At 31.8% G+C, this 24,411-nt stretch overlaps 4 protein-coding genes and 1 long non-coding RNA gene across 5 annotated transcripts; 2 read left to right on the top strand and 3 right to left on the bottom strand.

Annotated features, from left to right (window-relative positions):
• Positions 1 to 965: 965 nt before the first annotated feature.
• LOC142505364 (nod factor hydrolase protein 1-like) lies at positions 966 to 2,494 on the bottom strand. The gene is made up of 2 exons (XM_075618328.1): positions 1,301 to 2,494; positions 966 to 1,196 (listed from the first exon to the last, which is right to left on the bottom strand). The coding sequence occupies exons 1-2, from the start codon at positions 2,424 to 2,426 to the stop codon at positions 1,174 to 1,176; spliced, it is 1,149 nt and encodes a 382-aa protein (XP_075474443.1). The 5' UTR covers positions 2,427 to 2,494; the 3' UTR covers positions 966 to 1,173.
• A 4,327-nt stretch (positions 2,495 to 6,821) lies between these two features.
• On the top strand, positions 6,822 to 8,280 carry LOC142505928 (class V chitinase-like). Its single transcript, XM_075619073.1, is given in 3 exon segments — positions 6,822 to 7,214; positions 7,217 to 8,002; positions 8,100 to 8,280. Coding segments are annotated over 3 exon segments (1,140 nt in total). The 5' UTR covers positions 6,822 to 6,919; the 3' UTR covers positions 8,159 to 8,280.
• A 1,111-nt stretch (positions 8,281 to 9,391) lies between these two features.
• Positions 9,392 to 16,761, bottom strand: LOC142505720 (mannose-P-dolichol utilization defect 1 protein homolog 2-like). Its single transcript, XM_075618824.1, has 8 exons — positions 16,507 to 16,761; positions 15,033 to 15,186; positions 10,872 to 10,944; positions 10,688 to 10,754; positions 10,514 to 10,573; positions 10,167 to 10,227; positions 10,038 to 10,079; positions 9,392 to 9,737 (listed from the first exon to the last, which is right to left on the bottom strand). The coding sequence occupies exons 1-8, from the start codon at positions 16,660 to 16,662 to the stop codon at positions 9,634 to 9,636; spliced, it is 717 nt and encodes a 238-aa protein (XP_075474939.1). The 5' UTR covers positions 16,663 to 16,761; the 3' UTR covers positions 9,392 to 9,633.
• A 570-nt stretch (positions 16,762 to 17,331) lies between these two features.
• On the bottom strand, positions 17,332 to 19,585 carry LOC142505906 (temperature-induced lipocalin-1-like). The gene is made up of 3 exons (XM_075619048.1): positions 19,484 to 19,585; positions 18,488 to 19,022; positions 17,332 to 17,669 (listed from the first exon to the last, which is right to left on the bottom strand). The coding sequence occupies exons 2-3, from the start codon at positions 18,857 to 18,859 to the stop codon at positions 17,484 to 17,486; spliced, it is 558 nt and encodes a 185-aa protein (XP_075475163.1). The 5' UTR covers positions 18,860 to 19,022; positions 19,484 to 19,585; the 3' UTR covers positions 17,332 to 17,483.
• A 2,443-nt stretch (positions 19,586 to 22,028) lies between these two features.
• On the top strand, positions 22,029 to 23,607 carry LOC142505386 (uncharacterized). Its single transcript, XR_012804410.1, has 2 exons — positions 22,029 to 22,995; positions 23,093 to 23,607. It is a non-coding gene; the product is annotated as an uncharacterized LOC142505386 (long non-coding RNA).
• Positions 23,608 to 24,411: the final 804 nt, after the last annotated feature.

The following is a 24,411-nucleotide window of genomic DNA, read 5'->3' as shown; positions in this document are numbered from 1 at the left end:
TATTTTTATAATTATATTAGGTAAGGATAAAAATCAAAACAAGACTTTATGTATCCTTGTTTCTCAAAAACTATATCACCCGGATAAGCTCAGCGTAATACTTTTATATATAAATTTTGGTTCATAAATATATATAAATGATTTTACGATTAAAAACCGTCAAATATGATTTTTATGGAACAGATTAAAACATCTATGATTTTTTGAAATATATGTCACATTAATTTGTGAAAAGAATGCATGAAATAAATAAGCCACACAATAATAATAATCAAATAAATTTGAATCGACAATTATAAAAATCAACTAAAGTAATATAACAATTCTCCCCAAGAACAGGGCCGATTTCATTTAATCATCTTCAGATATGGCGCATTCGTACCCAGATGGTAGGAGTAACTTATATTGATACTGTAAACATCAATATTACCTTCTATTAACTGCACTCAACATGATAACCCAATTTCTATAAAATACAAAGTTAAGTTTATTAAAGCTCGAAGCCTTGAGGATATTTTACCTAGACACTTGGTTTTGACAGCAAGTGGGATTTTTCTGCCTACGCGAAAGTACGCGAAAGTTTGAGCTATTTTTTGGGGTTGAGTTAGGTCCAAGTTCCAATATTTAACATGGTATCAGAGTTCAGGTTCCACCGTTATGTGCTGGATTGTCTATAATTAGGCCACTCATTCTTCCCCATAGTTGGGTCACTTGTAAACTTCCGCTCCAGATGTTCATTGATGGGCGTGAGGGGGTGTGTTAATTGTCTCACATCGGTTGGATAAAATACTTGAGAGTTGTATATATGATCTTCGACAATACTCCTCTTTGAGCTAGCTTTTGGGGTTAGTTAGGTCCAAGTTCCAATCTTAACAAAATCCCTTTGTGATCTTCTTTGGACTTGAGTTGTTTAAATTTTGGTTTGTGGAATTTCTTGTTATTTAAGAAGCATTTATATAATATTAAGGAAACATTAACTAGGACAATCACTTTGTTACCTTTTATTTGACATTTCACTAATTTATGCATATAAAAAAGAATAAAAGTTGTCTTCTAGAATTGAAACAATACATAATGAATACATTTGGAAAGAAAAAACATGCAATGATATTCAACAGCGTGAGAAAAACCAAATGTGCACTCGAATCTATCGATCCAAATCTGATCTCACACTCATAGAGACCACAACTTCGACGCTGCAAATCGAAACATATATACCAGAAGATCATAAGTTAGCAAAAAGATTTTAAAGGAGCCAAATACAAGAAACAGAATATCAGATCTGTGAACAATATAGTACCTGTTTTCGAAATTTTCCATTTATAATCACCATTAACAGCCCAAAAGAAGTATCCTCGAAGTCCAAGAGCTCGAGCATAACCAATTTTTACGGCCACTGTTTTAGTATCATCGTATCCAATCCATATTGCCTCTGCCACAGAATATACTGACACAGTCTCCATGTCATGTACTACCTTAGCCTTGTGATCCTTATTATACTTTACCACCTCGGCATAAGTCAATACTCCGGTTTTATCCGGGCCCGGTCCCACGTCAACCGCTGGCGCACCGATGAAATATGATCTTGGGTCCTTGAGCTGCCATGTCCTACCGTACAAGGGCAAGCCCATGATCAACTTGCTCAGTGGCACACCTGATCGGATCCATGATTCAACTCCGTAACTCGTGCTCACGTTACTTTTGGGGTCGAAGAGTGCTGCCTGAGCTCCAGTTAGAGTAGGGTCCCAACCACCATGGTAGTCATAATTCATCATATTAATCCAGTCCAGGTTCTTGCTGATAGAACCAGAAGGGTACGATCTTTGCGGGCCGGAAAGAAACGTATCAGCCGAATAATACACCGCGGCTGAGAGGAGTAGCTCCTCCCTGCAGGTGGCTTTCGCTTCCTTTTTGACCTCCCCACGCCACTCATCTAGTAAATGCGACAGGTTCTCCATATCCTCGGGGCTCTGCGGAAACTCCCAGTCAAGATCAACCCCATCGAATCCAAATTTTCTTGCTACTTCTATGCTCGAAAGGATGAAATGCAAACGAGAGTACGAATCCGCCACCATACGTGAGAATAAAACGGGGCCTTCTGCTGCCCCTCCAACCGAGAAAATTGTCTTGACTGGTGGATTCTTTGCATGAAGAGTTGATGTGAAGTTCAGAAGCAGTGGAGCTTCTTGAGTTTGTTCTATGTCGAACTTGAAGGTGACATTGTTTGGTGTGAGGAATGCGTAGTATGCGTGAGTGAAAAGCTTCGTGTTAATGGAAGATGGAGACAAATTTGATGAAACCCATGAAGGATAATAAACACCTTTGATTGCTTGAGAAGATGAAGAAGATGCATTGACAGAATACGAATTCATGATGAGAACCATTAAAAATGTTGCAAATGCGCAAGTTTTCTTCATCATTGCCATTGTTTTCCAAGTTGAGTTCTGTGTATTTTGTGTGGATATTTATAAACTACCAATGGTGAATCTAATACCATATGATAGACATAAAAAACCAAATTTGATTTATTTAATAATCCATCAAGCATTGATAAATGTATTTGTTGTTTTCTCAAAATTACAAATAATAATTTGATTTTTGAATTTCAAGACCCATATGAACTCTCTCAATAATAATAAAGAGGTATATCGACGAAATTTAAATTCGACATATATATATAAATTGCAAATTTGATTGTATATATTTGTCTTTTGTAATTTTAGTCTACTATATTGTCGAATTCTAATTTTGGTTTATCGTTTTTCTGTGTGTTTTGTAATTTTGGTATTTTTTGACATAGCGTGACCTCGAAATGACACCAACTTGACGTCGAGGCGACCATGTGTATGATGGATATAAAAAAATATCCAATTTTGACAAATCTCAGCAGCATGTATAAAGTGTTTTGAATGTTATTTGACCAATATTGCATCATTAATACATTAAAATATTAAATTGATTTATGAAATATGTGACAACATCGAGTTAATATTATGAATATTATAAGATGTTAGAGTAATTAATATTTAATCAATATTTTTTTCATGTAGACAAAGCCGCCCTTGCCCTTGATGATTGTATAATTAAATAAAAAGTTTAGACTTGTTCAAAACACATTGCAGTAATAAAATTGAACAAGTGTGTTGCTAGCTAGTGGAATTTTGTGGGTGGAGTTTACTGACATATTCAAGAAAATATTCGAGGAGTACTTTTTTATTGTTGTTTTGATCACTTTACGAAATCTGTCGTCACTGTTCTTCTATATGTTTGGATAAATTCCGAACTAACTCAATAGCCAGATAAATCGTATTGGACAAAATTTTATATGATAGACTCGTCCGATTAAAGAAAAATATGTTTATAAATTTTTTCTTTGATGCATTTCATATTTATTTTTTTATCATATAAATTAGCAATGCATTGTGAAAAGTGCCGCCCAAGACTAAATCATGTTGCATTTGGTCGATATAAGGTGGAAGGTCCCTCACGTTGGAATAAGACCAATGTCAACAAATAATATTGAGTGGAAGGAAGGACCACCATTAAATTACATTTTATAATATACATTGAAAAAAAAAATGTTTGTGAACTATGATATCATTTCTTGGATAAAACTTTTTTTCACCTAATGAATGTGTAATTTATTATAAATTGTCTCTGAATAATTGTATTTGAATAGAGGATAAATAACCATATTTTCTAATCTTTTTTTAAAAGAAATAAAAATTTCCCAGATGATTGCTAGTTCATATGATTCCGTATACACATCAATTCTCGAGCTGTTATCCGCTACATTTAAAGTTCAATCATGTCAATTTTTTTTGTCTATTCTTCCAATTTAGAGGATGAAGAAAATCCGAGAGTTATCAGTATTTATCAACTATGTTGCGTAATAACTCACCGATCGAGCGCTCTTGCGATATGTCAAAGCTATGGGATGTAAAAATACATCGGTAGGAGATATCTCAACAACCCACAATTTTTGGACAAATTAGGAACATCAAAAATTTAAAATCAAACGATATTCTCTCCTTGATCTAGGAATTCATGATTGAAAATCAATAATATTAAATATATGAATATTTAATATAAACTCACGCATGCTCATTTAAGCCCACCTTTAAATAGATTGGCAAAATTTCAACACACTTAAATATTTTGGCGATGTGGACCAACTTGACTGACTCAACACAAATTGACGACTCTAATCACAATGATATTTTATTGTGTTTTATTCAAATAATTTATAAATATAAAACGCAAAAAATATGTTGGTTGCAAAAAAACTTTTATTTAAATACATAAGTTCTAGTCAACGATCACAAGTAAATAAATTTTAAAATTAGAAATTTTTTTAAAATATGTATCACAATAATTTTTTGACCATATTTTATTAAATTAGTTTATAAATATAAAACATAAAAATTTAAAAAGAATATAAAAAAATTAAAAATCGGAAACCAAATGATATGATATAATTGATACTTTTTTAAATATATAATATAACAAAAAAATCATATGAGACAGTCTCACATGTAAATTTATGAAACATGTCTTTTATTTGGGTCACTCAAGAAAAGCATTTACTTTTTATTGTAGATATGAGTAGAGTTGACTCATCTCAAGAAAAATTCAGATTCGTGAACAGTCTTACAAGATGCGTGCTCTTAATTTAAATATATAGTTTATGACTAATGGCCATATGTAGAATAATAATATTAAAAATTAGAAACTCTAAAAAAAATATAGTTTATGACTAATGGCCATATGTAGAATAATAATATTAAAAATTAGAAACTCTAAAAAAAAGCATATAACTTTTGTTTATACGTGTAATTTCTGGCTAATGGACACGAGTAGAATAAAAAGAATGAAAAAATATAAACTCTAAAAAAAGACATATATCATAATGATTTTTTATCATGTTTTATTCAAGTAGGTTAGGAAAAAAACGAGTAATGCTACGTATATAGCTAAATTTATACAACAATTTTTACTACATAAAAAAATCAATACAAAATTTTATTTATCAAAATATCATGATAAATTCAATACAAAATTTCACGAGATAATAACAAAATATCACGATATAATTGTTGTAAATATCCATGTACAATAGTTTGCTATAGCTTTAGCATTATTAAAAAAATTCATTTTGAAAAAAGTCTTGTTAGAAAAAGAGATCAAATATTCCAATATAATTATCATACTGTACCACTTGGCTCTTGAAAATGCGACCAGTAAAGATATATAATTAAATTTATAAGAAATTGAAATATAAAGATAAATAAGACGTGGGGTAAAATATCTAATTTTAATTTGATATAATTATGTATAGTGTGATTAATTTTTCAGAGATCGTAACAAAATGTGGTAAATTAAATACATTTCTCTAACTATTAGACCGCTTTCTAGCTAAGACTTGGGGTTTCAACTGTTATAGTTTGGTTAGGTATAAGGATATTATCATGATCCTCGAATCCGTCCCAAAAATAATAATAAAAATAATAATATTATTAGATTAATAATGTAATAATATTATTTTTTAAAAAAATATTAATAATATAAATATCATCACTAATAATAATAGATAATAATAAGTTTTGGATCGGAGAATCCCCATATCCGCCTCCGTTTTACCTCATTAATATTTTGAAATGGGGATGAATATTTGATCACTTCAGTTTCAGGTTAGTGGAAAACGGAGATCGGGACGGGTACTGAATTTGCTCTCATGATTAGCTCTCATAATTTAACAAAATCAATTTCGGGGCAAGTGGTTTCCAGCTCATAAATAAGTTTAATTTATTTATTATCTTTATTCAAGAGTGTATTAAGATTGTACTCGCACATAAATCATGACATATGAATTAATATTTTAATAACTTAGGGAATGGAATTATATTTTTATATAAATAAATATACGCCTATAAAGTATGGGGATATATAACTCTCTACTCGAGTGAAATTTAATTTAATTTAATTTTAATTTGTATTCTTCGAATTTTTTTTTTCATTCATCCATTTGCAAAGTGATATATTCATTTGCTAATATTTAGAAGCTCTTATTACCACACGATGCTAAAAACGTGAGACAAATGATAAAAATAAAAATAAAAAAGGAGTTCATATATATTAAAATACTAGCGAAAACGAGATTAAATAGCTAAATTTCCCGAAAAGTAATCCAATTATTGCATAATTCGATTGCGTTTCAAAATTGAAAACGTTTGCATTATATAATTTATATGTCATAGTGAAGTTACCGGTCGGAGATATGTCCACCTTGCAAAAATTCAAATTCCAAAAGTTTAATGCCATCTAATCTAGACGAAAAATCAAGCAAGTAGCTTTTTATCATCGTGGGAGTGGTAAAAAATTTTATAAAAAAAATATATTTTTTTATATCAAAAATATTACTTTCATAGTAAATATGAATAAAATTACTCATCTCACAAATAAATATATTTGATATCATCTCACAATAAACCTATCTCACAATAAACCTACTATGTAATCAGGGGCGGAGCCACATGGCTCCTTTCCCGGGCTTGTCCAATTTTTTTTAAAAAAATTTATATGTAAATTTTGTATAATTTGAAATAATACGATATTAGTTCGGGTAGATCAATTTAAAATATTAAAAGATTCTAAAGTTTAAAATTCCAACCTGAACAGAGTCATATTTCCGGCTCCGCCACCGTATGTAATTAATACGTAATAGTAAACAATGACTTGGGGAACAACATATTTACATCTCAATTCTCATGTGTGTGTGTGTGTGTATAATTACACAAAATCTATACCTCTAATTTCTGATTGCAAAGTCAAGCCACGTGATAGGTTACTTGCACGAATAAAACTCGAATTCGATAATTTTTTACTATAAAAACATAGAGAAGAGCCTCGTCTTTTCAAAATGGCTTCGTCTATGAAGATCTTCCTTATTTTCTCTGTCGTTTCTCTCGTTCAACTGCAATTTTGTGCAGGACAAAATGCAGTGAATGGTGTGTACTGGTTCCCAGACAGTGGATTCGCAGCCTCAGACATCAACTCGTCTCTTTTCACGCACATATTCTGCGCATTTGCGGATCTTGATCCTCAAACCAAACAAGTCACCATTTCTTCCGCAAATAATGCTTCTTTCTACCAGTTCACAAGAACTGTTCAACTCAAAAACCCTTCTGTCAAAACCCTTTTGTCCATTGGTGGTGGAATGCTAACAAAACTGTCTTCTCTCAGATGGCTAGTCAATCATCTTCAAGAAAATCTTTCATCGATTCTTCCATAAAGTTAGCCAGATCCTACGGATTTTACGGGCTTGATCTCGACTGGGAGTACCCGCAGACATCCTCGGATATGACTAACTTAGGTACCCTTTTAACCGAATGGCGTACCGCGGTGACGACCGAGGCCCAGAGCTCCGGGAAGTCAGCCCTTTTGCTAACGGCAGCGTTTTACTACGCGGCGAGCGTAAACGGACTGACCTACCCTGTGAATTCGATCAATAAAAATCTCGATTGGGTCAACGCTATGGCGTATGACTTCTACGGTCCTTCATGGTATGGATACACAAATTCACATTCTATGCTGTATGATTCAACCAGCCAAGTTAGTGGAAGTTATGGAATCGATTCTTGGATTCAGGCAGGTTTAGGTGCCAAGAAACTGGCACTTGGGATACCGTTTTACGGGTATGCTTGGCGTTTGGCCAGTGCCAATAATCATGGCATGTTGGCACCATCGACAGGACCTGCCGCACCAGATGGCGGCGCAATGGGCTACAACCAAATCAAGAATTTCATTGCCAGCAATACTGGCACGGTGGTTGTTTACAACTCCACGATTGTGACGAATTACTGTTACTCGGGGACGACTTGGATCGGTTACGATGACACTCAGTCGGTTGCTGCTAAAGTTTCGTATGCCAAGCAGAAAGGGTTGCTTGGTTACTTTGCATGGCATGTGGGAGTTGATAGCAACTGGGCTCTTTCTACACAAGGTTACGATCAAAATTGAGCTTCTTTATGTTATTATATTTGTTAATAATATATTTTTTTCAAACTGTTGATCTTTTTGTTTATTGAATATTGATGCAGCTAAACAATCATGGGGACTTGGCGAGCATGAAGCTGCTTATGGCTTGTCTGAGTTCTGAGGGAACAAGTTATCATACGAGACGGCTGTCAATAATACAAGGCATATATAATAATAAAGAAATGGATGGGAAATGCCTGTAAATATACGTGGCTCAGAATAAAAAGAGTTGATTAAATCGGAGACATGGTTCTGGAATCGGAAAAGGTACCAATTTAGAAAAGAGGGCGAGATGAGATGGCAATTGGCAACATCAATCTCACTTACTAAATAAAAATGCTATTACGCATACACAAAGACAGGCACGTGATATGACTTTACTGAAAATTCGAACTGAATAGCCTACCTTCGTCGGTGGATAGGGACGTAAACGAACCAAACCGTTTGTGAGCTTCGATTCGATAAAAGCTCGTTTGAGCTCGTTTAATGAGGCTCGTTAAGATAAACAAACCAAACTCAATCTTTACAGTATTCGGCTCGTTAGCTCGTAAACAGGTTCGTTGGTAAGTTCATTAGTAATCTTTTAGATGAAAAAATAATATTTTTGATATTTGATTTATTGATTTTGCATATTATTTATGAAATATATAGAAAAATCTATTAAATTTATTTATTATAATAAATTTACAAATTTTAATAAGAATAATATATTTTTCTTTAAATATATAATTTACTTTTAAATTAATTTAATGAAAATTTAAATGTATAATTCATATTTATTAAGCTTGTTTAGGCTCGATAAAGGCTTGAATAAGCTCGTGAGCCATGCATATATTCTATAATAAAGCTCGATTATTACGTTAAGTACGACGATTTACCAAATACGCATGTATGTTACGTCACAAAAAAACAAAAACAAAGAAGTCGACTTAATTAAACAAGCTATATATAATGACCTATAATTATTGGCCCTCTAAATCAAGTCATAAACAAATAAAAGAGTATCATAATTAGATCATAAAACAAAATAAACATTCAACGATCATGATATAAAAAATAAAATATAAGACATAAACTATATTTTGGAGATACAAAAATGAGGAATTTCATTTCTTACGTGTTGCATTTGACATAGTAGAGCAAGAACTTACACTCAATTATTGTAGATAGTAGGGTAAAAATTATTTTTGCGCTCTTTTTTAAAAGTTTACAAGACAAAAAAAAAAGTTCTCATGAAAAGTTCAAGAACTAAAACACAAGGACCTAAATAGTTATTTTCTCATATATTTGAGTTTATATATAGCCTATAGTGGCGTAGATATTTGTGCGTAGAGCCTGGTATTTTAAAGGGCAATTAGGAACAACCGAGAGAATGTTTATTCTATTGTATATTAATTTTTGGAGAATTCCTTTATATAGTAAATAGAAAATTAAAGAACATAATTATTTTTTACATCAAATATAGTAAAACTTTAGTCAAACACGAAATAATGCAATAATTAGAACCGTTACCACGCAACAGCGTACAAAATTTTCCACCAAAATTGATTCCGTCCTCAGCAGTATGAGAAACCTGGAGAAGCAATCTTTAGTTCTCTAATCAGCTTTCTTTTGTTTCTTTGCAGGTGGTTTTTGGTACAGAATTATTTGACTTAAGATGGTGCCATTGGTCATAATGCCAATAACGGAGCCCAAAACCACTACAGCAAATTCAAGAAACAAAGATAAAATTCAGTTTAAGCAACAGTTAAAAAGATATTCAATTGTTTGTCATAGGTCCTAAATTGAGTACATATTAAGATACAAAAAACTCATTCAACTCCATTAACCAGGGACTAAAAATGCAAATTCCAAGACCACGCGCAGCTGAAGTCGGTCTTATATAGCATGCAGTAATCGATAGCAATCACGTGAGATTATTGAGAGTCATTATATTTTAATGTTTTCATAGGTTTCACTACCAATACTAGTTTCCAGCAAATAAGAAAATGTAAATTTACCACTCATTGGTGCCTTTTCCTGCATGCTGGTGAAGACCCTTACTGGTAAAGAGAAAGTAACATCAATTAGACAATTACATACCTCCCATTAAATGCAACTATGCGAATGCGAAAATGCAACAAACTTACCCATCGAACCTGCAAAATTCATCAACGACGTCAAAAGGCTAAGCTCGCCCGTACTTTTGTTCTGCTCAAAACAGCAATAATAACTTGTTAGACGATAAGGGGGAACCTGTACTATTTCAAATTTTATTACTAAAAATTTTTCATCCTAAACAATTGATTTAAATTATGACTTTTTTCCACAATTCAGAAAATATCCTTCGCACTTCCAGAACACCATAATTTTTAAGTTTCCTTTGAATATTGCAGAAACAAAATCTCAATCATGGAATTAGTATATGTAATGAGATCGAAAGAGATATCTCATAATTGCTAAAATACAGAGAAATAAGGTTGGATTAAATCCTTACCTTTACGTTGGCCCAGATCTGTGGAATCCTTGCACAGAAAAATATTGCGTGTTGAGAAGCCTGTGAAATTTGACCCACACAAATTAAATTTTCAATGCTCAAACTTTGTAAGTATTACTGATGAAGAATAGCAAAAACAAAGTAAGTGCATAAATAGTAGACATTGTGACTCACATATAGGGCCTCAAAAAGTAGGGGATCGATTCGACCAGCTAAGATAGTTGGTGCAAGAGCACAATATCTTTAGTTAAGTTGTCAAGGACATGGAGATTACATTATCCAACCATACAAAAAAGATCATCCAAACGGAAATGTAGACTACATTCTCCAATTATATAAACAGGCATTGAAAGGATACAGTAATGCCCTGATCCATGTCATGGTTCCTAGAGGTTGAGAAAAATAGTAAATGATTGCTACCAGAATTATGCCTGCAAAGAACAGAAAAGAGCAGTGTAGATGTGATATTTGTCAAGTGTTTACGTAAGCACCTAACAGGTTATGTTTACCAAGTTTGATTACAAGAATTATTCAACATATATCAAGATCAACAAGGCTTTAGATGAACACTGATATTGCAAGGATCAATGCCTTATCAAATATAGTTGACTCACATATGAAAAATAAAAGAATTAGTGCGCCTAGGCCCTAGGGTTCCACGTTAACTCACATATATATAATATTAACATTAGTTTTGAGGGATAGGGAGCGACATATTTTGAAGAAGAAATGATAGAAGCAGCGGAAGAACACAAGGGAAACAAAGAAGGATCAACCAAAGATAGATATTCAAGAGTTTATCCTTATATTAAACTGTCTCTTAATTTTGTTTAGAGTGTGAGGTGTTGCTAAACATTGTTAGACTATATTTCTTCGACCAAACTATGAACTAAGTTTATTCTGATCTTGAACTGTGAACTATGGTTAGTTTATCAAGATCAGGTGACCTTTTGTTGAGCCTATAATTTAATTATTAGACCGAGACCGAGAAATAAAGTCAAATATATGTGTGATACCAATAAATTATTCGATTGAAGGCTAGTGGCTTTCAAAGATGTTAAATGCAATATTAATTTGTTAAACAATTTGAAAATATTTAATTGTTGCAAATAAATATTAGGTTTGATATAGTTCGAGAGGGTATAAATAATGGGTTATTATTAGCCTTCAACTTCCCTACACTTTAAACATTTGACACTTACCTCCCTTATCAAGTGTAAATATTATAACATGTCAAGGAATGTGAATGTCAAATACATACAATGTAGAGGAGTTGAATGCAAGTTACCCATTAAATAATTTAGAAAACCCGTCACCTCAAGAATATATGGAAATTCGACCAGAATTAATAAAAGAATAATAGAGATTACAATAATTTGCACCAAGATCTTGATAAAAATTCCTCCTTGAATTTTTCCCTGTCGTCTTACTTGTATAGTGTGGAAATTGAGTTATTTAATTTTGTTTTAGTAGTAAGTTAATAATCCAAATAATTTTATTTGGTACTTGATAGTTAGTCCAATAGAACAACCATTTATTCACCACTATATTAAAACATGACATTGTAATGTTGTGGTTTAAATAATGCATTTATATATAATTGGTGCATCCATATCTATATATATATAAAAGCAGAGTTTTGCTTAAAATAGCAATTTCCCGCCAAAATGACAATGCTAAAAAAAGAAAGATATAGATATAGTGAGTCTCGAAATAAGTGTAGTGCAATAAATGATAACTTCAATTATTATTTGCATTGATTATTTCAATTCTTTTAGTAATTGAAATTTGAATTTTATTATTTTTATATCAATTTAATGTAAATTATAAATTATATATTTTTTAATGAATCTCGAAATAGATGTACTGAAATAAATGATAACTTCAATTATTGTTATCATGGATTACAACAATTCTTTAATTAATTCAAATTTTAATTTAACTATTTTTATATCAATTTAAATTTAATTTATGAATTATATGTTTTTATTTTTTTATTTAAATTGAAACTGAACTCCATTGAAAACATAAAATAATTTAATTTTTTGCATTGATTGTATCAATTCATTTAATTTAGGATATGATTTTGTATTAGTATGATATATTTAGTTGTTATTATAAATTGTATAATAATTCAGACAAATTTCTGCATCATATCTAGACAATCAATTTTCAATTAGAATAAAAAAAATAAGTGCAACATTCAGTACCACTCGTGAGATAAATCATTAAAAAATATATTTGGCGCTTAACTCTGATTAATTTGTTGATATGATCTAAATGCATATGAAAACAACAAAGATTTCAGTTTATAATGTATTTTTCATTACCAAGAGGCTACAATTTTTTTCCATATATTTAATTTTTGATATAGAGGTATTATTTATATTTTTTTTATTTTATGGGGTTCACACATATGTGAAATAATCAAGTGTCCGATCATGAAAAGAGTGAAAAATATTCTCAAATAATGTCATATATATACAAACATAGTTTTTGTTTATTTAAAAAGTTTCCGCCAACATTAATATGCTATAAAATAAAAATATTTGATAATTATTAATATATTGACATATCATATTAAATATTTGAAATAAATAAGAAATAAATATGTAATGAAATGTGATTTTTTTTCAATTTATTTTTGAAAATTTAAATTTAAATTTGATGTTCTATGAAATATAAACTACATTTTAAGTATTTGTATTGTTTATATAATTCTATTTAATTTCAATTATGTTTTTAAGTTGTGTGCTATTTTTATAGAGTTAATTTTTACTACTCTATATCATATTAAATAAAATATCAAATTTTAATATAATATTAAGTTTTTCAACTATTTTAAAAAATGTCATTGATTTTTAGTATATTAACTGTATGTGAAATGTTATTATTATTATTATTATTATATATCTTAATAGAACTTTAATATATGTATCTTAATAAAAATTTAATATAAATATTTTTAACATTTTTAAAAATGAAATAAATTTATTCATCTAAATAAGAACAAAAAAAATTAATTTTAAAAAAAATATTTATTTATAATTTAAATTTTGATAAACAAATAATATATGATTTTTAAATATTTTATATTTTTTATTATTAATAACAGTTTCACTTAGACAAAATAAATAAGTCAATTTTAATGACAGAATATTGTTATCAACATTTGAGTGTTATCTCAAATGACATAAATATTTTAATATGATAACTTTTTATAATAATATTTAAAATTTAAATATATTCATTATATTATATTAATTATTTTAAATAATTATTCAAACATTAATACTTACTAATTTTAATCGTTAATTATATAAAACAACACTCCGTGCATCGCACGGATGAAATGCTAGTTTATATTATTTTGGAGTTTAAAAGAAGTACGATTAGAGTGTTTAGAAAAAAATACGCTTGATAACTACTTTTTTGAAATTGAACTTGAGGCTAGTTTTTCAAGCATATTAATACAAGTGTGCATACCGCGTTCTCATTACTAGCCATCGATGAACAAACATGCTGGTATTTATATATTTAAAATAATCTACTTTTATCATAATTTTTTAATCATATATATATAACACTAATTTAAAAACATAAGTAGAAATTCAAATTTTGGTTGAAAAGTAAAAGAAAGGAGCGCATCAATGGCCTACACAATTCATGAGAATAACTTTAACTTAATATTTGATAAGTGGTATGTGATGATTAAGAATGTGAATGTGCAACAAAGGGTGATAAAAAATTTTGATAGATACATGTAATTTATGTAGTGTGATTAATTATATTATGTTTGGTATATATGTTTAATGTGAGTAGAGCAATTAAAACTCATCTTATCAACCACACCAAAAAGATGACCGCAGCACAACACCACTGTTGGATCAAGTGGACCTCATGTTCTACAATGCATTGTAGATGATCCAAATCCCACCAAACAATGTGTAAAAAACTAGAGTTTCAAGCTACAACATCTCTTTCTAAATTTTTTTTAAAAAAATTTATCTTCTCATAAAAATAAAGCCACACAAAAGTCTTGAAAACATGCAAACATTGAAAAACAAATAATATTCTAGTTCAAGTTTCCTTTACATTCAATTTTAAAACAAAAGAATATTTGGAAAAAAAGTTTGATAATTTAAAGAATCGGTAGTAGGATTAAAGAAGGGAAAAAATATCGATTGAAACAACCCATTCTTCTGGAAAAATAAAATCAAAAGATTGATTTTTTGTAGATGTAATTGATAAATTAGTGAAAAAAATAACTAGATTATCATCTACACACTTAAAACCCATAATTTCCATAACACAAATCTGACAAAGTATCATAAATTCAAAAAAAATAGTTTCGTTCTATTTTTTTCATTGGAACTTATAATTCTTTATAAATTTTGGCAAGGCGTATAATATAGTAGTAAAAGCTTTTGCTAAGCAGTAACATAAATAATAAATAATTCTATGTCACATTATATCAGAAATGGTGAAAACTTGAAAGCTGGAACCCTATTACACATACCTTGGAGCAAAAGGAATGCCAACTCCCCATATGCTGAAAAAGGGAGCCCTTTGTGGAGACAATACGCTAAAGCAATGGTATAACCAACTGCTTCAAGTTCGAAAGACAAAATACTTAGGCCCCTCACACTACTATTTTTCAATATTTTCAGTATCTGAAAAAGAGCAGCAAACAGTTGGTATCGAACAGCTAAATCACAAGTTTCGAGATAAAATGATTCAATTGACTTGACAATTAAAATGTACACGTTAAAATCCCTTTTCACTGTGTTATAGGCACGAAAATGGGGGGAAATAAAACAATTTTGCCCCTCCATTGATAGAAAAATGTTAATTTTTCTTGCTTATTTCTCATCATTGACTCTTTTATCATTCATTTGCATGATTAAGATTTAACACATATCATTCTATGCAAATCTATGGACACAAGTTAACTGATTCCACTCGGATATAATGAACAACCTGTGAAAGATAAACTTGAGAACATCAATTTAGTCAAGTGATATCATACAATTATGTTGAATCGCAGTATGCATTCAGCTTAAAGAAGAGAAAGTGTAAAAAGTTTATCCTATGAATGAATTGAACAGGGGAGTAATTTAAAATAAAGATTCAGCTGATCCATTTCCCAGCATATTCAAGGTTTCTAACAGATCCTCCATAATCTATATCAATGCAGACTAGACCAGAGAGATTTTTCAAGATTTTAAAGGAGAACCACAAAAAATATCTAAAGAAACGATTAGCCAAATAATTTTTATCTATCAGGGTAACCAAATACCACGAAAGATTCTAATTTGACATTCAAATTTATGAGCATCGAAAATTTTGATGAATTATGGTATCCCCCTTTCAATATGGCAATTCCTTTCGATTTGTTGCAAATTTTGAGAAAACGATAATCTCAAGTCCCAATGGATTCGCACATCTCAAGCAATACCTATCATCCATGCTAAAACTGATAACCATGTGGAAAAGAAAACAATGATCTCGAGTCCCAATCTACACAGAACGCAGGATTTTGATATCCTGAATTTGAATAGATGAAACTTAATGAAAAATCAAGCAAACAAAGCACAATTCAAAAAATAAAAAAGAAAAGATTTTTCTAAATTAAAATAGAAAAATAACCAACAATTTCTAAATGATGTTCCTAACTCATACATTGGGTTCTATAGCAATTTAAATTAATTTTCTCAAAGCCAGGCAAAAGGGCAAATGAATCCATTCTATTTTATGCATAATTACTTTTAATATTCGGATAATGTTATCATCAATAAAAAAACCTTCCCACCCTCTCACGTCCTCCCATCTAAGATACTAAACATATGGTGCACCAAAACATCAAGAAAGAAGTGCAGTAAACAACCGCGCTAATTCCAATCAATACATAAATTAACGCACGAGAAACGACCATAACAACACCATTAGAACTCGTTTTATCGACACAAATTTAGACGAGACTGCGTAATTACCTGTGGTAATTTGACAGTGGTGGACGCAGCGACGATGCAGTAACCCAAAAGCTTAGATATTAGGGGTAGCAAACAATCCTTCTCAGGGAATTCACCATTGCTTAGCGATCCCAACGCGCAGCTAAAGTCTATCCCGAGAAATTTCATCTCCACCATTTTTCTTCGAGATGCCGCTTGCGAACTGGACAAGCGTATGGCGGCGTGTTGCCGGATATGGTGCCCGTTTTCTAACAAGACTTTGTTCAAAGTGATTTTTTTTATATGTTCATAGATTTTTAATAATTTTTAAAGAATGTCATGTAAAAAAATTTAATAAACTCTTACAAATTTATTTTAAAAGATTTATATACATTTTATAAACATTTTCATAGAATTAAATGAATTATATATTAAATAAAATAACACAAAAAAATTTTATATCTAAAAATGTAAATTACGTACATGAAAATATTCTTAATTAATATCATTTTATAAAAATTATATATATTTATTTCATATAATTATTCTCAAATTTTTTAACTAAAATAAATTGTCATTAATTTCAATTCTAATGAATGTTTTCCCCGAGTAATCATTTTACTACGAAATTTCTTAATTATTATATTTTTAAATGTCTAACCTGATTTAATGACAACTTCTAAACTGTTCTCAAGTAATGAAGCGCTTGCATATACTATATACTTGTAAATAATTAAACATAATCAAATATTTTAGCAATGATAACAAAAATTAGACAAAAACTTGTGTAAAACGATCTCATTTTGTGTGACGGATTCAAACATAAAAAATCCTAACTTGATAATAATACTCTGGCATGATACTCAGTTGGAACATCAAAGCAAAGTAAATGGTCATTCAACAGAAACTGCAAATACACAAAGAATCCAAAATCACAGAACATCCACAAGCAGAGTAGCACCAGAAATAACAAAACACGCTTAAATATGACAACGTACGAATTAAAAGTTTCCTATTATTCATTTCCCGAAGATAGATTTAATCCACCATATCCCTTTGGTGTCTTTCGGGCCCTCCTCACTCTCAGGTGGATTATCAGAATGTGTTGTTTTGTGCAGTTTGGAGACATCATACCCCTCTTCATTGGCCTTCTCCACCAGCAGATTATATGTCTCCTCATCAAGAGAAGATTGCCTACAAAGAATCTGCCAATACCCAACAAGCAACACAAAAACCGTTGAGACGCCTTTTGATACGAAGCATGAGACATTAGCTAGAGTCGAAGATCAGTTATCCAACCCTCTATCACACATGTTTATGGGATGAACCAAACGGTTTCCGATCAAACAATAAAGTGGGGACTTAGCAGCAAATTAAATCCAGCTGCTTTTTTCAAAAAGACGAGGCTTGCTACCCAAGAGGCCAAGAATTGCCGAAGCACTTGGCCACTTACTACTCACATGATTTCACACCCCTAACTTTGTTTGTTTCAACCCCTTGCCCCCCCACATAAAATGCCTGTATCCAGACTCCAGCACTGACAATGTTGCATAGATTTGAAACTATAAATGTGCAACAGCAATATAAAGAATTTATACTGTTTTCCTCAAGATAAAAAGACAGTATTGATTGATCTTGGGTTGCATTTGGAGTCGGAATGAAGGTACTTTTTCAAATCAAAATAAGCTGACACTATAGTAAGTCCAAAAGAATTGGAAGTTAGAATTCGAAACACATCAGCATCTCTTCCTCTATGAACTTCAAAAAGCTCGAAAAAGTAATCTTTAATAAGTATTTAAAAACAGATTGTTCTGTAAAAATGCCTTAAAAAAACACCAGAACACTAATTTCAAACGCATAAAAACTCATCAAACATGAAAATTGCTTCTCAAAAAGCCAAGATTAATCCAGACTACCCTTAATCAAGACGTAAAAATCACATGAATCCACAATCACAGACTAATTCTGTCAAATCAAACAACACAAAAACCACATATAAAAAGCAAGATTTTCAGAAACATACCCAAAGATATCTCCTGCTGGGCTGCCCAATCAAAGCATACTGATAATCCTCATCAATGTACAAAACCCAATAATCCCCAGTGACAGGGATTATAGGCAAGAAAGGGGGCACATAGAACTTAACTTTAAGCTTCGCCTCATCGCTCTTCGGATCAGCTTTCCAAGCAGTCCCTTCAATATAATCCCTTTTCCCACCTGTCCATGTCTCATTCAAAACATGCACAGTGCCATCTGGATTCAAAGTGTACGTAGCCCTCGTGTCCACACCGTTTTTGGGCTGAAAAAAGGAGGGAAATGAAGCTATTTCGTACCATCTTCCCATGTATCTCTCTACGTTTAAACCCTTCACCACCTCCATTTCTTTCGTTCCCATTTAATTCAGCGAGAATTCCTTTATTTGGGTTGCTTGGGTCGACGTTTTGGGAGTATGTATTTGTAGTGATTCTCGATAAGGTCGTGTTGGATTGCGGGTTAAGTTAAGGGAGAAGTATTTGTACGTATATAGGAGGGTTCTGGAGGCGTGGAGAAAGCACAACCTGGGGTGGGCGCGGGTAGAGTTTTCGGGTTCGGGTTCGGATACCCGAAATTTCGGGTACCCGACAAGTCAGGTAGTAAATTTTACTACTCGACACCAACCCGATCAATTCGGGTACCTGAATTTTTCGGGTATTTTCGGGTACCCGGCAGTCGGGTACCCGAAAAAAAACATTTTTTTAAATTTTTTTTAATTGTTTTTTGAAAAAATATATGTATTTTTCACATTTCACAAAAAATAATGTCATTATATCGAGTTATAGCTAGTCATTATATCATATTAAGGCTAGAAAATTAAAAAACTCATGTATTTTTCACATTTAACAAACCAATAAAAAAAGTCAAAACAAAAAACAAAAAAATTCGGGTACCCGATATCCGATCGGATATCGGTTAAATTACTCGAACCCGATAATATCGAGTACCCGATATCCGAGAATAAATGCCCACCCCTAAGCACAACCTTAAACGTGTAACGGTGCTTCAAACGTGAAGATTCTAGAAATGGTCGGGATGGGAAAGTTGCTTACTGCATTTGGCGATCCTATCAACACCTTTACCCCATCTGACATAGTGTACAAGTTTGTTGATTAGATAATCGTTTAATTGAATAGTTAGATATTCGATATTTTTCAGTGACATTTTTCTCACTCTAGTTCACATAGTTAACGCGATTTAAATATTATTACTTAATTTGAGGATTTGCTTAATGTACACGAAAAGATAACGACTGTAAATTCGATATTCATTAAAAAGAATTATATTGACGTGATGTGATGATATGGCTAAGAAAATATGTCAGAAAAAAGATAAAGACCGAAAAGAAGTAGAGTTAGATGGTTGATGTGTTAGTTAGTTGATTTAGTGTACTTGCAATAGTTGATATAAAACGAGGAATCGTCATAAACCATTCAACAAATATCAATAAAAAATTATCCTAGTAACTCAAGTTTGTTTGGTTGACTCGAACTAGCCATCCTAACATTTTTCAATGTTAGATTATAAACCCAAGAATTGTTCTACCCAAAAAACTTACATATTGGATGATATGACATCTTGAGTTTAGGAGTCAGTCTTTAATAGTTTAATATATCAATGTAGAACAATTGTAACACGTTAAGAAAAAAAGTAATGAAAAAAGTAATGATAGCCTAATGAACGAGCGATGCCAACATTGAGTATCTAAACATCGACATGAGCAACCGATTCCACAAGCTTAAGGTCTTGTGTTGTATTTGAATAGTAAGATTTAAATAGATTCGATTTCAAATCTACATCTCAAGTTTGTTGCATCCGTTTTAGCTTAAAAATCAGAATATATATTTTTTGCTTCGATTTCAATCAACTCTATTATATATTTTTATTTTTATCTGAAATCCGTCTATAAATACAAATTATTTAATAACAACCTTAGTGTAAAGCAAGTGATCCACCTCTCGATATATTAGAACAAGGTAACGAATAGCTACACATCCAAATGACGTCACAGATCAAAGGACAAATTGTAAGAAGGATCCTATCGAACATAGGACATATATGAAAATATTTTCATCCCGGACAACTAGTTAGAAACATTTAAAAAGAAGGGGAATGTCTCCAAATAATGAGTAAGTGTTTTATGAGACGGTCTCACAAATTTTTATCGATATTAACAATAAAAAGTAATACTCTTGGCATAAAAAGTAATACTTTTTCATATATGATCCAAAGAAGAGATCCGTCTCACAAAATATGATCCATAATACCTGTCTCACACATGTTTTTGCCCCAAATAATTGGCATATCAAATCAAATATGATAAAAAAATTTCAAAGATTATGGTAAAATCATATGGACAAGAGAAATCCAGGATTTGATCTTGTTCATTGATTTTATTCTAAAATTGTGAACTTTTTTAAATGACATTTAATTCCAATAATTGACATATTAAATTTACAATATTTGATTTTTGTATTAATTTTTTTTTAAAAAAACCCATTTAATAACAAGGTAACTTTATTATTACATTATCTAAAAATATCATTTTACAGTCAAAAGACCAAAATAGCCTTACATTTGACACCTTTTTTTATGCAGTCGATATATATAGTAAACGTAGGGTTACGGAAGAAGTCCAAAAATCTCATTAGTTTAAGTACGAGGCCGCTGCGGCTCCGCGCGGGGAGGCTGGGAGTCTTCGAGGGTGGTTGCCCCTCTCCGCACGAGCAACGGCCGATGATTCTAAAAGCAAATCCAACAACCCTCTCGCATCAATCGTGACATTGACGGGGGTGGTGGTGATGATGATGATGCCGCCATAGAAATTTCACGTTTCTTTATCTGGGAACCTATTACCCTAAACCCTAAACTGTTGAGAGGCTGTGATGATATTGTAAAAGATCAGAATTTAAGCGAAACTGTAGCTTGGCGTGGCGTAATCGAGCCTGATATGGGTTCTGATTTATCGCAGCCATGGTTGGCAGGATTAGCGTCTGCTGATTGATTAAAGGCGAATCTGAGCCTCTCCCTGTTTCTTCATTTTACTCTTCGTCTTTTCTTCTCAAAACATTTGAATAATTTGTTTTCTTTAATTTAACATTGCAGTTTTCAATATTATTATTTTAATATAATACGAAAATTAACGTTTGTAAAAATATATATGCACATCTACAGTCCTTGAAAACTATTTCGCGTATGCATAATTGGAAATTGCAAACTATCGCCACTTGTATGGACAAACGAGCATTTTTAGTAATGGGAAAAAAGGATATTTTTAATATATTAATTTCAAGTTGGCTAAAATAAAATAGAATAGGTCTTTTGTGAGACAGTCTCACGAATTTTTCACCGATATTCACAATAAAAAGTAATACTCTTAGCATAAAAAATAATATTTTTTCATAGATGACCCAAATAAGATATCCGTATCATAAAATATGATTCGTGAGACCGTCTCACATAAGTTTTTGCCAATAAAATACGTAAGAAAGCCGAACTCAACCCTTTATATTTAGACCTTCCCTCTATTCTGTAACAACACTAGCTCACTAGTTTCTAACACCATTAACTCATAGCTAATCTCAATTAAACAAAGTCTATTTTCCGAATTTCTCAAGAATTTATTTTGCCAACTTTACTTGGTTAAACATAACGAAAATGGTAAAAAAGAGTAGTATTTGTGTAGCAGTGCCTCGTCCAAAAGAGAAGAAAACACACCCTCATCTGTTTCAGCTTGTCTCATAATTCAACCACTTGGTCAGATCTCAAAAGTTTCTTTAGTTATATCGAATCATTTCTTTGTCACCGCAACTGCAAGCCTCCAATTCTCATTCGATCCTTTCGAACAAAATTTTCTATTGTTGCTCTTCTGAAATGTGTGATCTATCCTATTGTTACAGGTCTTGCCGCGGCATTAAATGCTAAAATGGTGTTTGAATTTTTACTCCAACCCAACACTATGCTTGGCGTTAGTTTGGTGCAAAGCTACAGTATTGATGCTAACATTGTAGCAACGCTTTTTTATATTCCGAAAATATTCTTTTAGATGTAGATTTTAGATTTGATGGATTGGAGATGAGTTTTATACTTGACTTAAAGAATTCTATTATCTTGAAGTTAGTGTTACACCAAAATAGCGTAACGAGGTGGAGATAACCTTAAGATATGACTAGGATTGGGATGTGGTGAAGCCCTCAACATGAAGAACGTCACTAATTATCTTCTAAGTTTGTTCTCCTTGTGTTTCATCATCTCCAATGCCAATTTGGTGACACCGAATTTTTCTTTGGCCAAAGAAGCCTCTTCACCAATGAAGATTGAATGGAATGGATAATCCGAGGATAGAAATAATATGTGAGTGGGAGATGGGGTTGATCTCGACGAAACCCATGTCAAGAACACGAAATAAAAGTACTTAAAAGTAAGGTAGTGTAAATTTGCCAAACATTTTCGCAGGTGCCAAGATCCATTCACTCGAAAGAGTCAAAGGCTTACCAGGTATATTTTGATTGACATAATCTCAATGTAAATCTATGTTTCCTACACTACTCAGGGTCAAATTCATCTAACCAAATATGGGTATTGGATTCTCAAGACATTAGGTTAGCTCGTCATAGAAAATGAGAGATCCACCCATTCCACCGGCTTCGAGGGCAGGAAACGAACTTAATCCAGAAAGCAGATATCTCAAAACTGGTAAAGATCAGAAGATTTTCGAGTAAGCTTTACACTTAAGTTTTCAACCTTGCCTTGCAACTATATATATATATATAAACAATTTCAATCAACCAAAAAACAGAGGCTCAGATCTGCTTATTTGAGAAAGGAAAAGAGAGCCCGGCGCCGCCATGGCTGCAGAAACCACAGGTTGCTCGCGATCAACGGGGAATAAAAAGCCCGAAATCACAAGCCATCCGTGTCGCCCCGCCAAGATACGGAATCGGGTCATCCTCTCCACCCAATTAATCAAATCAGCTCAAAGGAAATCGAGATAAAAAATCATCACAGCCCCGTTATCGATACTGTATGGCGAGGTTGCAGAGAGGATATGGAAGGGCGTGGACGTCAACCCTTTAGAAAACCAGCGCACACATACATTCATACATGATACGTACAGAGATTCTGAGCGCTGCGACGTAGCACCAAATTCCATTTTTTTCTTTTTTTTTCTTGGTTGAAGGGTTGTTGATTTTTTTGTTTCCGCCATGGAAATCATGGGGTTTACAGAGAGGGGCAACAAACCCTTCAAGAACTCCCGTTTCCTCACTGTAACCCTCGTCCTTCTCCAATCGAGCTGACGATTAATCTTGGACATTTGTTTTTATGTATAAATAAAAAATGAAGCATTAACAAAAAATATTTCTTTTAACTTTCAGGAAAATACTTAAATATTCCTCAAAAAAAATTACTTATATATTTATTGAATATGTCTCTTGTGATACGGTCTCACGAATTTTTATCGATGAAACAGATGAATCTTACCGATATTTACAATAAAAAGTAATACACTTAGCATAAAAAGTAATATTTTTTCATATATGAACCTTACCGATATTTACAATAAAAAGTAATACACTTAGCATAAAAAGTAATATTTTTTCATATATGATCCAAATAAGAGATCTGTCTCACAAAATATAACACGTGAGATCGTTTCACACAAGTATTTTATCATATTTATTTTATTTTTATTTTTATTTAAAAAAGTATCGAGAATTAGCACAAAAAATATGTCATTACTTAAATAAACTCTGTGCTATTGTAATAATAAAAGTATAGAACTACTAAAAGTATCAAGTAGAAATTAATTGATTGATGATACCTTATAAGAGCCCGGATCATGGATGACCCAGTATATTAAATGGATTCTTAAAACAGGGTCAATATGCAGAGTGCTTTTTTCAGCAGCCAGAC

Source organism: Primulina tabacum, chromosome 10 (genome assembly GCF_025594145.1).
Source record: "Primulina tabacum isolate GXHZ01 chromosome 10, ASM2559414v2, whole genome shotgun sequence".
Taxonomy (NCBI): Eukaryota; Viridiplantae; Streptophyta; class Magnoliopsida; order Lamiales; family Gesneriaceae; genus Primulina; species Primulina tabacum.
This window is presented reverse-complemented; position numbering and strand designations above follow the sequence as displayed.